This window comes from Pantherophis guttatus, chromosome 1 (genome assembly GCF_059756535.1).
Source record: "Pantherophis guttatus breed Tessera chromosome 1, ASM5975653v1, whole genome shotgun sequence".
NCBI lineage: Eukaryota > Metazoa > Chordata > Lepidosauria > Squamata > Colubridae > Pantherophis > Pantherophis guttatus.
Genome location: NC_142063.1, coordinates 158,903,362 through 158,917,726, shown reverse-complemented (window position 1 = coordinate 158,917,726; position 14,365 = coordinate 158,903,362). Strand labels below are relative to the sequence as shown.

Sequence of the window (14,365 nt, the reverse complement as noted above, 5' to 3'; positions counted from 1 at the left end):
ATTTATAACATGAATGTACAGATATGTGTACACACACTGTAGATCAGGGGTGTCAAATTCACATTATCACAACAGCATCACATGATGTATTGGGACTTTTTCCCCCTTTGCTAAATCAGGCATGGGTGTGGCCAACGTGTGACACATCCGGCCTATGGGTCGGGAGTTTGACAGCCCTGCTGTTGATGGTTGTGGTTCCAGGAAGACGCACAAGGATTTTTTCCCCTTACTTTATTGTACTTTACTCTAGGCCTACTGAATTAGGTAGATATTGCTAAGTGAAAACTGGTTTTTGTAGGTGAGAACAGTGGATCTTAGCAAAACCAACCATTGTTCAACATCCAACACTAAGTAGCCCATTGGAGATCAGATATGCATATACGGGCAAAGTATTGCACCCCATGAAATAGTTTATTCAAAAGTCAGTAGGATGGCTTTGGGAGCACTTGTGGTTTTCTGGATTCCTCTACTGATTTCATGGAGGAAACATTTGAAGGATTCATGTCTTGTTTTATAATCCAATGATGCCCAAGCAGGCTTATAGCGTGCTGAAATCTACTCAGCAATCCTTGATTGGCCTGTTGCAGGAATACTCTCCCCTTGTTTATGTAATCCAATTGATAATTGGGGCATGGGAGGAAGCACTGTGCATTTAGGACCTTCCCAGTCCTGCACTGTTGTTCATGTGAGAAAGCAGCTTCAACCGCGAGGCAACAAGTCTCCTTAGTTGTTTCTTTTGTTGAGATAAATGGGAAGAGCCATTCACACAAAGGAGTACCACCAACATCTTCACACATTTTATTGCCTAAAATTTAAAGGTAAGATAGTGTCTCCACCCGTTCCATCGAAAGAAACCTGACCAATACATATTCCTTCAACACTAGCAGAGAGACATGAGCTTTCCCCATGCGTGGCATAGCAGATAAGCTTAGGTAGTTGTGCATTTCTACCAATCTCCTTCCCAGGGGGAAGACTCAAGGTGTCCCTACCATCACCTCCAGCAACTGCCCAGCATTGGCTGTTTGGAGAGATTGCTTCCCTCTGCCTTATGATAGGGCTGGCTTTTGCAGATTTACTCAGTGAAGTTGACCTGCAAACCTGAACTTTGGTCCTTTATATTAATAAATAGGCAGAAAGTGACAGTGGAAGGCTTCAGTGATATGGTACTTCTGACAGTTGGAATATTAGGAGACGTTGCGTAGCTTTTTAATATTTCGTCTACAACATTTAATCAAGCTTTCTCAGATACTGAGCAAAAGTCTAGTGGAATCCTGGAGGAAGGTTCATTATTTTCAATTATTATTTTCTATCTAGGCATGAATAATGCTGAAGGGAATCCACCAGTGTAGCTTAATTTTTCACACAAGATGCAGAAATGTAAAACTAATTTTTGCACAGGAAATTAAATGAACTGTAATTTTGCATCTCATTTAAAATGTCCCTCTGTACCCCAAATGTGTATGGTCATGATGCTTGAGCAAGAACAGAGTTCTGATCTTACCAAAATTAATAAAATCTTATTAATAGTGACACTGACCTTTTGTTAATTTGTTTTCCTGATGTACGGAAAACTTCTGGCATGCTTCCACTTGGCCAAATGTTTTTTGACCAGTATGCTATAAAAAGGGTCAATAGTCTTACCAAGTTCTTCAGCACCATTGTCCTCCAAATCTTGTTATATTGCAAATTATGGTGATTTCTAGTCTACCTATGGGATGATTTTGTCCAGAGGACTTGTTTCATGAAGGGATATTTGAGTTTCACCTCTTCACCAGATCAAAAAAGGAGATTGAGAAACAACCCATGCATGTGGAATATGCCGGACTCATCTTTTTACAGAGCAACAAAAATTTCTCTTTAAAAGACCATGTGGAAATTAAAAAATGTTGTACAGATCGTTTCTAACCTCATATATATTTCTGTCACCTCTAGTTCAACCATTTGTCTAGGAGAACAATTTGTTTGAAACGGTATAGGGTTTCCTGCCTGAGCAGGGGGTTGGACTAGAAGACCTCCAAGGTCCCTTCCAACTCTGTTATTCTATTCTATTCTATTCTATTCTATTCTATTCTATTCTATTCTATTCTATTCTATTCTATTCTATTCTATTCTATTCCATTCCATTCCATTCCATTCCATTCCATTCCATTCCATTCCATTCTGTATACCATTATTGTATATTTTTGTTTTGATTACAATTATATTATTATTTTTATTTAGATGCTAATTGCCTGGAATCTCTAGAGATGGGTGATATATAAATATAATAAATAAAAAAAGTAATCCTCATCTGTGGCAAAGATTTGCAACCTAAGGTGATTGAAAAGTATTTAAACAAAATCTAATACGTCGATTCTGTCAGCAACTCGATAGGAAGCTTCTCTCAGATTGGAAAATGCCTTGGGCTGGATTGTGTTTTTATATCAAAATGATAAACAGATAAGCAATTAGGGACGAGAATAAAATAAAATACACTGAGTCAAAGTGGAGCAAAGCTAGCTACAAAGTAGCTTGAAATCGACCAGCTGCTTTACTGATTTAATAAATGAGCAAACTTTCCAACATTTCATGCAGAACAAACTCATCATTTGCATTTATCCAGAAGTGGACTAGAAAGGTTCCCCACAGAATAGCTGTAGCAGTACGCTGGAATGCTAAAAAAAAAAAAAAAAAAAAAAAGTTATCAAGATGTTTATTGCTACAAATGACGTATCTCAAAGGCTCCATTAACTGTATTTGTTTTATTATTTCTACTGTTTTTTTAAAAAAGTCAAAACTCCATTCACAGAAATTGCTTTGCAAAAAGAAATGCTAAAAGACTTTGCACCTGACCAAAATAAACAGAATAACAAAATTATACCAGGAGTACAAATGAAATGCTAAAGTGACAGCCCGTTTTGTTGCTTTATATAGCTGTGAATACAAACAGTGGAAACACCTGTAGGCGTGGAGAAAATATTCAACACAGTTGTATAAACAATTTTTTTTTTCTAGAGAACAAACCAAATCATTTTAGTTCAATTGCTTTGTTTATTATTTCTAATAAAATATTGATGATGGTATTTCCAAACAAAGATGTACCACTGAACTTTTCTGCATCCAGCAGTTCTGCAATGTTGCTCTTTTGTCAGCTACATCTAGCCAGTGGTGGGCTGCTGTCAATTCGGGTGAACCGGTAGTTGTGACCTGCGAGTGGGCCTGCACCCTTGCGCTATGCCGTCCTACTTAGACGTGATTTTTAAGCCGTGTGCATGTGTGCAAGTGCATGCGCGAGCAAAGCACATGCACAAATGGCAAACGCACGCACTCACATTTTTGGTGCTGGAGCGAACCGTCCACCTCTGGATCTAGCTAATCTCATATTGGAGGGAGGAATTTCTTTGTTTATTTGTACAAGACTGTATGTACCACCTGCTTCCTTGGAATCAAGATTGTTTGTAAACATATCAGAAACTTTGGACCCAACCTGTAAACAAATTGATAGTTGTGGAGGAAAATGGGAAGATAGAGCTTGGGTTCCTGAACTTCCTGAACTTTTAAAAAGTGGGATATACATCTCACAAACTAATAAACTAGCAAATGATATTTAAAATGTGGCAAAATCCAAATGCACTGCAGAATAATCAAGTCTTGAAAACCATTCCTCAGTGTAGAATTAGGTTGGGTGCACTTTGTCCCTCAGGGGACAGAATAGTCTGAAGTGTGACTGTCACTACTAAGAAAATATATTGTTGGAACCCTACCTTTACCAAGTCACGTTATGAAGTTTTCCAGTCCGCTGAAATAATGGATCCAATAACAGGGCTTGACTTTGTCCCCATTGGCGTAAACAGGAACCAACGTGAGAGAAACTAAAGGATACAGTTGAAGAAGATCCAAAATGTTTCTCTGCCGCATATTCAATTTAAATTCAGTTTGCACAATTACATACACAGGGTGATGCAGTCTTTAGTCTTGGCTGTCATCCATTTGTCAAGACTGAGAATAATCATCATGGATGCTTGTACATCTTTAAAAGCTCTAATGTTTCTCATTCATTTCTATAGAATGGGTAATTTGTAAACTGTCCATGAAATAAATGGGCACCATTGCATACTTTTGGTGAAGGAAATCCATGTATCTGGTTGGAGAATGTTCAAACTTGCAATATTTATTTTACTTTTTACTTTTTACTTTTTACTTTTTACTTTTTACTTTACTTTACTTTACTTTACTTTACTTTACTTTACTTTACTTTACTTTACTTTACTTTACTTTACTTTACTTTACTTTACTTTACTTTACTTCACTTCACTTCACTTCACTTCACTTCACTTCACTTCACTTCACTTTCTTTTATTTTTTCTACACTGTCGGCCTCACCCAAGTGACTGGGGTATCTACAACAATTTGAGTAAATATGTAAAGATTTTGTCACTAACTACTCTTTAGGCTCATTTATTTTGCATTCTAAAAGGGCTGTTGGGTTTTGTCGTTACTCATTTAGATTTTTGTTTTCAACAGACTAAGATGTTTGGTGAAGCAGCTGGAGAAAGGTGATGTGAATGTGGCTGAACTGAAGAAGAACATTGAATATGCAGCATCTGTTCTGGAGGCAGTATACATTGATGAAACCAGGTGAGGTTTTGGAACGACTGAATCTCCATTCATTACTCCTATCATCTTTTTAGGGGCAATACTATGTTTTTTAAAGGTTTGTAGGATAATACAGAAACGCAAATTAGGCAAAGAATGCCATATGCTACTTTTCATATAGATATGTTTTGAATACTTGCAATAAATTACTTTTTGCACATTATAAATAAGGATTTTTAAAAAACAAAACTTGTCTAATTTCACAGTTTTTCATTTCTCATTTATAATTACTTGAAATCAAGTTTAGGATGGCCCAGGAAACAAAATCTCAGATGTCAGATCAAATTTGACCTAAGTTGTACATTTTGGTATCTTGATCTTGAACATTTAAATCAGAACAAAATGTACTTTCAACTATGACTGTTTCCAGTATCGTTTGGATGTTTTGGTCCATCTGGGCCTATTTCCTTATTTAATTGAAGATCTGACCTTTGATAATTCTAGGCAGTCAGGTTTATTGAACTGACTCTTATATACTTACTTTGTATGAATGTCTTATGTATATTTACATGGTAAACATTATGCTTCTAGAAATAATATATAGGAAATAAAAGGAATAAATACTTGTGATATATTATTACTTCTATGAGAACTGAAAACTGATTTAAAAAAAAAAAGAATTCTATATTATAGTATTTACAAACAGTTGCATTCTGGAATTTAATTCTGCCCCAGCGGGAGCTCTTCAATTATGGTCTGAATTTCCACAATCCCTTACTTTTGATGATAAGGTAGGTTGCAAGGATTTTAACTTCTAGTCAGAGTTATGTCAGAACTATAACCACAGCAGCACAGCAGTTTAAGACTGATTTAGAGTCGCGCACAACTGCCTGTAACCATCGCCACATACTTACACCGCAAAGGGGTTGATGCGTAAACTGCAGATGGTTGTAGACAGGACAATGCAAAGACCTCCCAAATCCTAATTATGGAGGTGCATGTCCTGCACGTTGATTGGTCGATCCAACTTCTTGTTCTGTGCTTTGTTGTTTGAGTGTCTCCCAGCCAGAACATTAAAATTCATAGACATATGAATGCAACTGCCTATGAATGACAGACGTATACGTCCCTTCTCATCTGCTCAACCCTTCAGAAGGGACAGGAGAGCTGTTGCTCATTGCTCATGTCACAGGTAAGAAAATAGTTGTTAGACTGTGGGGCAAACTGACTGCTTACTGAATAGAAACTGGGAAGGGAAGAAGAGGAAGACGATATGGTGAGAAGTAATTTCTCCATCAAGAGACACTTTGGGAAGAAGATAGAAAAGGCAAAAAAATTGATGGGCAATCTTTGCTGATTGACTGTAAGCATGGTAATGAAAAAATTAGTATTCTGAACAGTAAACGTATTGGAGAAGGTAATTGCATTCCCTCTTACAGGGTGTCTATTAATCAGAACAAATAAGTGTGTCAGAAGGATCAATTTCTCAAGTTGTAGCATTTTCCTTAAATTTTGTTGTTGTTGTTATTGTTCATTTATCTTTGGCATGGCACAAAATATATTTTAAGGTGGAATAGTTGAATTGCATTTAACAGGAACTGATTTTTGTTATAAACCTTTTAAATGTTTCATTTTAGGATTGGGTTGCAAGAGAGTTTCAAAAGACTATCATCAACATGTGACATTTCATGAAGACGTGGAATGTTCCATGTCACTGCACTTTTTAAAAAAAAACTAATTTTGTTTCCACATATTGAAACTATTAAAATATTTTCTTGAAATACAGCAAAAACATTTAAACAACAAAACAGGTTTTCCAGCTGATTTGGGGCAACAGTTGGTAAAAATAAAAAACAAAAAACAAACTTTTTGTTATTTAGCATTTATATTAAAAGATGGTGGCTTAATAATTGTTGGATATGTGGTGAATGTTGAGATGTTTACTGGCAATTCTTCAGAATTTAAGAGACCCAAGGGAAAATGTTGGAAAATACTGACATTATAAATAAATTTCAAAGCAGAGTGTCCTTAATAAATATTCAAAGGTTCACCCTCAATTCCATCATTAACCCATAGACAATATTTATGGTAATTATTTGCATATAAATGCAAACCTAAGTATTTATTATAAAACATGTTGATATTTTTACTTGACATAATGACCATGAAGCAGTGGCATTCACCTGGTGTCTGCCATGCACTTAAGATATTTATGGGAACTTTCCCCTTGTAAAATAAGAATTCTTGGCAAGAGCAAAGGCACTATATAAAACATTGGGCAAGATTTTCCTTGACTGTGTTATTCAAGTCAGTATTTTCCATGCAGCGCTACATGAGCCACAGGTGATACACAGGCATATTAGAGATGGGATGCAACTCTCTTCCCCAAATCAGAAAGGGACCCAAGAGAAGGGAAGAAGGGCGGAGTCACTTACCTCCAGTTGAGTGTTCTGTGGCTAAGAAACTAAATATCTCAGTAGAAGAAGCAACTTTGGAAAGGCTTAGGAATCAAAATAAAATAACATTTGTTGCTTTTCTTCCATTACATGAATGGGATGTTTGGTTTGGTTTGGTTTGGTTTGGTTTGGTTTGGGTTGGGTTGGTTTGGTTTGGGTTGGGTTGGGTTGGGTTGGGTTGGGTTGATTTGGGTTGGGTTGGGTTGGGTTGGGTTGATTTGGGTTGGGTTGGGTTGGGTTGAGTTGGGTGGGGTTGAGTTGGGTTGAATTGCATTAAATTGCATTGGATTTGGGTATTTTACATTTAGGGGAAAAAATGTTCCCACAAAACTGCTTCAGCCCCAGTTATTCCTCCCTCATTTTATGGACACATTTCTTGATTTGTGCTGGAGAAGACTGTTTCCACAATGATATATACTATTTCAGCCCTAGTGAACAATAACTCTTATTCTCATCTACAGCTCTGTTGTCAGCTACGTTATGTGAGTTTTAATATCCTTAATATTTATTGTTAACTGGTAAATAGAGTAACAGAACACTTTGAAACATGTATATGCCTTTGAAAAAAAGTGCCCTTTGAGTTTCCATCTTTGCGAGAGACAAATGCTTCAGTACAATTATTGGTAGTGGGAGTGAAATGTGAACGTTTAAGTACCACTAGTTTAAACTAAACTGCTATCTTTTAAATAATCCACAATAAGCTCTGTTTATTAACTCCAGTAATTCAGTGCCCTAAAATAAACCAAATCAACAGCGTAAACTTTTAGATAAAGCCCAGGTATTAGCTTGCTATTTCTCAAAATGTTAGAATGACTAGTAGTTTCACCCAATGTTCAGAGTCATGCACCTTACCATTCCTTATCAACCTTAACATTTCTTTTCTGACAAAGGATGAGCCTGGAATTCACTTTTTTAAAAAATGGAGAAAAGGGGACATAGGGCAAGAACATACCTGTTGGAGTCTACAGCAGGTTCCTTCACTACTGATCTGTAGGGCTCAGCTATAATTTCTTGAGGTATTGGAATAACAATACAGTGCCAAGTCAGATAGCAGTCTGTGAGAGTGCACTTTACTCAGAATCCTCTCAGACATGGAGCTGGCACTCAAATGGGAAATGACAACAGTGCTGCTATTCCCTGCAGAAAACTTTTCAATGTAAATTACAGATGGAGCAGTAGAGCTTATTTCCTTGGAAATGAGAGCTGTAGAACTTTCCCCCAAGGGCTGAGATGTGATTGAGCAGTACTTGGAATGTCACTATCTTAAGTATGTTGAAGGTCTATTACATAAAGAAGTAAATGTGTAGGACCCCTTCCCCTGCTCACTGAGTAAAAATAGATGACAATTAAATTCTTTGTTCAGTCTGGACCCCATTGTGCATTTCTGAAATATATTTCCCACTTGTGTAGAAAGTAATAAATAGCTTTTAGTAGAAAAAACAATAATGCTTGAGGAAATGGGATAATGAAGAGCATTTAAATTAAAATAGTTTGGAAATTCAAATATATAATGTTTCTTTGATTAGAAAGTTCAAGATTTGGAACTCTAACCAACTTTGTGTTTTACTGTTAAGTCCAAAATTAATCTTTAATAAGATTCTTCTTCTTTGTAGACTAACTTGTATTATGGACATCAGAGAGTAATTCAGTGTAGTACTGGCTCAAATGTGGGCTGGTGATAAGATAAAGTGATATTATGAGGACATGCCAGTGCATGTTTGGCCTCTGGTTTATGTTCAAGTGAGGAGAAGCTTGTAAATATACCAAATATTGCATTAACTATATTGATGAGGACAAGCCTGTTATCTCCCTTTTATACAGTAGCAATTCTTCCACTGTGCTCACATAAAGGAAGCAGTCAGATCTGTTTAGCAAATAGCTATTGATTATGAATTTTCTCATTTTAAATAGCTGAGGAAAATAGCTATTAGAATAAATCATCAGCATAGTGGGAAAAAGTTGTAATAATTGCAGTTAGGTTATTATATACCCAAAGGTGAAAGATTCAACATTACCCACAATGGAGGAATGGATCTGGAAGACGATGGAATTTGCTGAGATGACCAGATTGGCAGCTTTGATCAAGGAAATGACATTATTTAATTTTAATGCTGACTGGAAACCCCTTGTAGACTTTCTAGGTGAAACAGAAAAAAAAGAAGAAGAAGAGGAAATTATTATATATGGCTTTGATGATTAGAAAAAATAGATATAGAAAAATATAAGGCATGCTGTAACCAAAGGATAAAAATTTATATCTATATCTACAACTGCTGTAAAGAAAACCAAAAGCTACTTCTTTATTGTTTTTTTTCTGTACTTTTGGCTTTTTCTTCTATTTTTTCTTCTTTCTTTTTTATTATAAATGTTAGCTTTGGGTAGTTTTTATCTTTCAAAAAAATTAACAAAGTTGTATTTTTAAAAAAGAATACATTGACAGCCATTTTAATTCCTTCTTTTCTATTCTTGACTAACAATATGTTTGCAAAGTGATAGGAAGATTTTGTAGGAATTAGTGTCTTGATAATTAATACTTTAACATAAGCCTACTGTTACTTTTGTGTTTTTTTAAAAAAAATGTTGAACTTTAGAGAACATTCTGGTAACACTGAAGTAGCATTGATGCATGCAATCTCATTAGCCTTGTTACTATTCTGTGGCCATCCTGATCCCGTAAAATCAAGGGGAAAAACTGGAGCCAGAATTGGGAGTAGCCAGGGTTCTATGCTGATGCTACATGGGAAGATAACAAGTTAAACAGGAGTGGAGTGGAGTGGAGTGGAGTGGAGAGGAGAGGAGAGGAGAGGAGAGGAGAGGAGAGACAAAGTAGTTATGTGTCATTGAGGACCCAGATTGTTGGGGGCAATATGCTGACTCTGTAAACTGCTTAGAGAGGCTGTAAAAGCACTATGAAGCGGTATATAAGTCTAAGTGCTATTGCTATTGCTTTAGAAAGATCTCAATTGTGCCTTGTGAGGGGGAATTTCCTTGCCAACTAGCAGGACTGTACCTGAGGTCTATTAGGAACATCTATATATGCTCAATGGACAATGAGAATCAACACCATTTCAATGAAAGAAGCATATGTTCTAATAAGATAACATAAAGCCATATCTATTGAGTTTCAGTAAGTTGGAGCCTTTTGATTTCTCCTTATAATATATAGTGTTTCTTTAAGGGGATTTTTGCACCAATTCTAATGGAGGCCAAAGTAATTCATGATAATTTCTTCCTTTCTGTTTGTACATGTAGTAAATGTTAATGTTCCTGCATATCCTAAACCATTTTCTTTTACTTTATTTAATTTTTTTTCTAATGGATTTCATCATCTCTGCAGGCTTCCTCATGTGAAGTTTCATATATGGATATTGATTTCCTTAACAAACTTAGTAAATGTTAACCTAATGACAAACTTTTTTGAAAGTTTGTACCTGGGGGGAAAAACACAGTCACAAGGTTGGGAACTCATTTTTCTTCTGGAAAATGCTCTACAAAGCCACTAATATAACATGTATAAGAATCCCTATTTGACCCCTTAATGATATGTATGGGGGTCTGGGAATATGGATGTATAATAATTTAATATACAAGCAATAGGAAATGTTTGCTACCTGAAATAGAAGCATACACACTGATCCTTCAGCCATCATGGTGCATGCCTTCCAAAGTAAATCCAATTATTTTGGTCCCTGAGGCAGAAAAACCTCACAATATTTCTCCTGACCCCTTGCTGTAAAAATGCACTTCTAAGAAATAAAAAAGTAAATAATTTGCTGCCCTTTCATGACAACCTTATTCTGTTGTCTGAATCCCTGCCTTACTCTTTCCATTAAACAATATTCTGGTTACTCTTACGCAGTGGTGCGGTTTGTATTAGTTTTAACTATGCTTATTAAAAAGTCAATAACATTATTTTTTAAAAAGGAAATACATGGGAGATACAAGTAGCATGATGAGCAGAAGTTTGTAAGAGCCGAGGTGGCGCAGTGGTTAGGGTGCAGTACCGCAGCTACTTCAGCTGACTGCTAGTTCAGCGGATCAAGTCTCACCAGCTCAAGGTTGACTCAGCCTTCCATCCTTCCGAGGTGGGTAAAATGAGGACCCATATTGTTGGGGGCAATATGCTATTTAGTATACTGTCTTTGGTGTAAGCCGCCCAGAGTCCTCGGAGAGTGGGCGGCATAGAAATAGTAAATAAATAAATAAATAAATAAATAAACAAATAAATAAATACTATCTGTTTGATTTACTGAGGGACTTCACACAGTTGAAACACGAATATGGCTATTGGCCAAATAAAATCTTGTGAAAGTTACCACATTAGTTTTTTTTCTTGCAACCAAGTAAGGCAAGATATAATGTTTAGTTCCTAATAAGTAGAGCTAGGATCCATTTCAGTCTTGATCAGAAGCTGAATAATAGTCCATGTAATTTTTATATCAAAGTCTTGGATTAATTCTGAAGGACCCCGTTTTGAAACCATGGAGTCAAAGTAGACAAGGAAACATGGGCTAATTAATCGGGTTTACTCTTGATATTTGGCAATTTAACTGCAAAGATTTCTGCTCCCATTTTTTTTTTCAAAATTGCAAGTGAAGTTGTGGGTCATACTAATAACTAACCTTATAATAATTAAATATCTCTGATAGTGTTTCTCACATAAAATAAAAGTATCTGTTCTATTACTGTACTTCAGTAAGGACTTTATATTACTCTGCTATTCAATTTTAGAGAATTGTAGCAGAAAACTTGATGTACAATAAAGGACTCAAGATAATTTTCATGAAGAAATAGATGAGCCATTAACAAAGGAAAAATTATAACTCAGTCCTAGGAAAATTGATAGTACAGGAAAGAACTCAAAATAAGATGAATTAATTCTGTTTGGCATAAGATGTCATAGAGAGAGAGACTGGCAGACTTTCAAGATTCTGTTATTGTACCTTCCAACAATAAAATATGATTCCTATAATCTTTGTGAGGTCTGTTTCCTGATCCTTAAAAGATAAACACATACCAAACTTCAGATGTAGATTTGTATTCATACATGTTGTCGCATTTTGTGAGGAGAGGGAAAGTGCAGTAGATGTTGGCTCTGTCACCATTTTGCTTCTGGCTCTGCTCCAAATTTCGGCTTCTACTTTGCACTTATTTCTAGTTTATGGTCCTAGAAGTTCTAGTAAAAAAGCCAAGTACCAAAGTACATAGCTCCACAAGCTTGAAGTGCTCATTCTTGAAACAAACAATGTAAAGGTAGATGAATCCTTGATGTCAATTGATATAAAGTAGCATTCTATCAAATAGAGCAATGGTGACTTCACTGTGTACATTCATGTGGAAAGAATGTTATTATATAGATACTGAGACATAATTCCTATTACTTAAGAGTTTTGAATATTTGGTGCTTATTATGTGCTGTCTTCCATGTATGCATATACAGGAGGTTATTGGATACGGAGGATGAACTATCAGATATCCAATCAGATTCCGTTCCACTGGAAGTCCGAGATTGGTTAGCATCTACCTTTACGAGGAAAATGGGAATGACCAAAAGGAGACCGGAGGAGAAACCAAAATTTCGAAGCATCGTGCATGCTGTACAAGCTGGGATCTTTGTGGAAAGGTGTGCTTTGTTCCTTTATTAATTATATGACAGCAGGTGAATGTGTTATCAACATCATCATCCTGATGAAGAGCCACAAGAAGCAGGAAATGATTATTTTACTTTACAGTATTTTAAACTTGGTCTTCTTTTTTCAAAACTGGTATTAAACAGCTAAATCTTGGATGCTTGCAGTTGAGTATGGAAAAATCTGGACTCAAACTTCATGCCTGGGGTGTTTTTACATCAAAATTAAGACTAAGCATATAAGAATTTAAATATATAAATATCTTTGGTTAAGTGTTGTTGAGGAGAGCCAATTCGATGTAGTGGTTAAGGCATCATACTACAAATCAGTAGACTGTGTCATAGTCCTGCCTGAAGCACAAAGTCAGCTGAGTGATCTTGGGCCAGTTACTCTCTCTCAGCCCTAGAAAAGAGACAATGGCAAACCACTTTGGTAATTTTACTAATGTATTTGAAGGACTTGTCAACACTCACTTGAAGGTACCAAAAGAAGTCTTGTTGAACTCAGTAAGGAATACTTAAGATAATGCTTATAAAAGTGCACTCTGTGACTGTAATTGCCTTCAGACTTACTTAGGAATATGTGCCATTGTTTGCATAAATATGTACTGTAATTCTCTTATGCCTTTTCAGTATTCACACTGAAAACAGTAGTATGAGTTTAAAACTCAGAAAGAGATTAGTGGTTTGTGTTTTTAGGGAATAAGAGAACAGAAAAATAGTAAAAAAAAAAAAGTTAACTGCTAAGCAAGCATATACTGATTCTGTTATTTATGGATTTATTCACTCATTTGTTTAACCGTCATTATAATTAATATTTGAAAGGTCTGTAATGCTTGCGTATATGAAAACAGAATGTAATGTTCTGCTTAAATTATCAGTTGCCAGACTCCTTTAGCAATAAGGTTGGATTGAAAGGGGATTAGCATTCATCCATTGGTATAGATACAGAATAAATCTGACTGATTGACAGCAGGTTGAAAATCCACATATCTTGCTTTGAGGGAAATGGTCTTTCATGCGGTCTTAAGAGTTCTCTATATATTACATCTGCTTTCATGACACTTACTGTAATAGGAACTGCTCCCAGAAAATAAAGATGCCATTTTAACTGTGAGGTCATGTAATTCATATTTCTTTCTTGTAGAATGTATCGAAGAACGTCTACCATGGTTGGTTTGGCTTATCCAGCTGAAGTAATAGCAACCTTTAAGGTTAGTTCAGTTTAGCTACTGTACAAAATACATTCAATCTCTCTCAATAAATTTATTGGGAGAAATAGGAATCAGATTTTTCCCCTTCCTGTACAAATTGCATGGAAAACAATGTTCAACTTCTTAATCTGGTTTCATAAGGGAATACTTATAACATTGGCATTTCTTATTTACTTTAGTCTTGCTGCGAACACAGCTATTATTCTGCATATTTCTGAATGCTGTCTATCCATTTCATAATGGTTATAGTGAATTATCTGATTTCAGATGATTTTAAGTTGCTACAAACACAAACATGGCTAACAACCATCTCAGCAATGTGATTAATTCACATTAGATTTTCTTTACATATCATGTACGAGAGTACCTACTTGGACCATGAAAAGAAAGTAAAGTAATTCTTGTCTGGATTAATAACAATAGCACTTAGACTTATATACCGCTTCACAGTGCTTTCACAGGCCTCTCTAAGCAGTTTACAGCGTGAGCAT

At 35.8% G+C, this 14,365-nt stretch overlaps 1 protein-coding gene across 4 annotated transcripts in view; it reads left to right on the top strand.

Annotated features, from left to right (window-relative positions):
- PDE1A (phosphodiesterase 1A) overlaps window positions 1-14,365 on the top strand; it is a 171,215-nt gene that overhangs the window by 113,039 nt on the left and 43,811 nt on the right. For all 4 annotated transcript variants that reach the window (XM_060688050.2, XM_060688051.2, XM_060688052.2 and 1 more), the window contains exons 2-4: window positions 4,504-4,617; window positions 12,472-12,654; window positions 13,808-13,874. In XM_060688050.2, coding sequence (XP_060544033.2) covers window positions 4,504-4,617; window positions 12,472-12,654; window positions 13,808-13,874 — 364 coding nt within the window. The remainder of the gene's footprint in view (window positions 1-4,503; window positions 4,618-12,471; window positions 12,655-13,807; window positions 13,875-14,365) is intronic.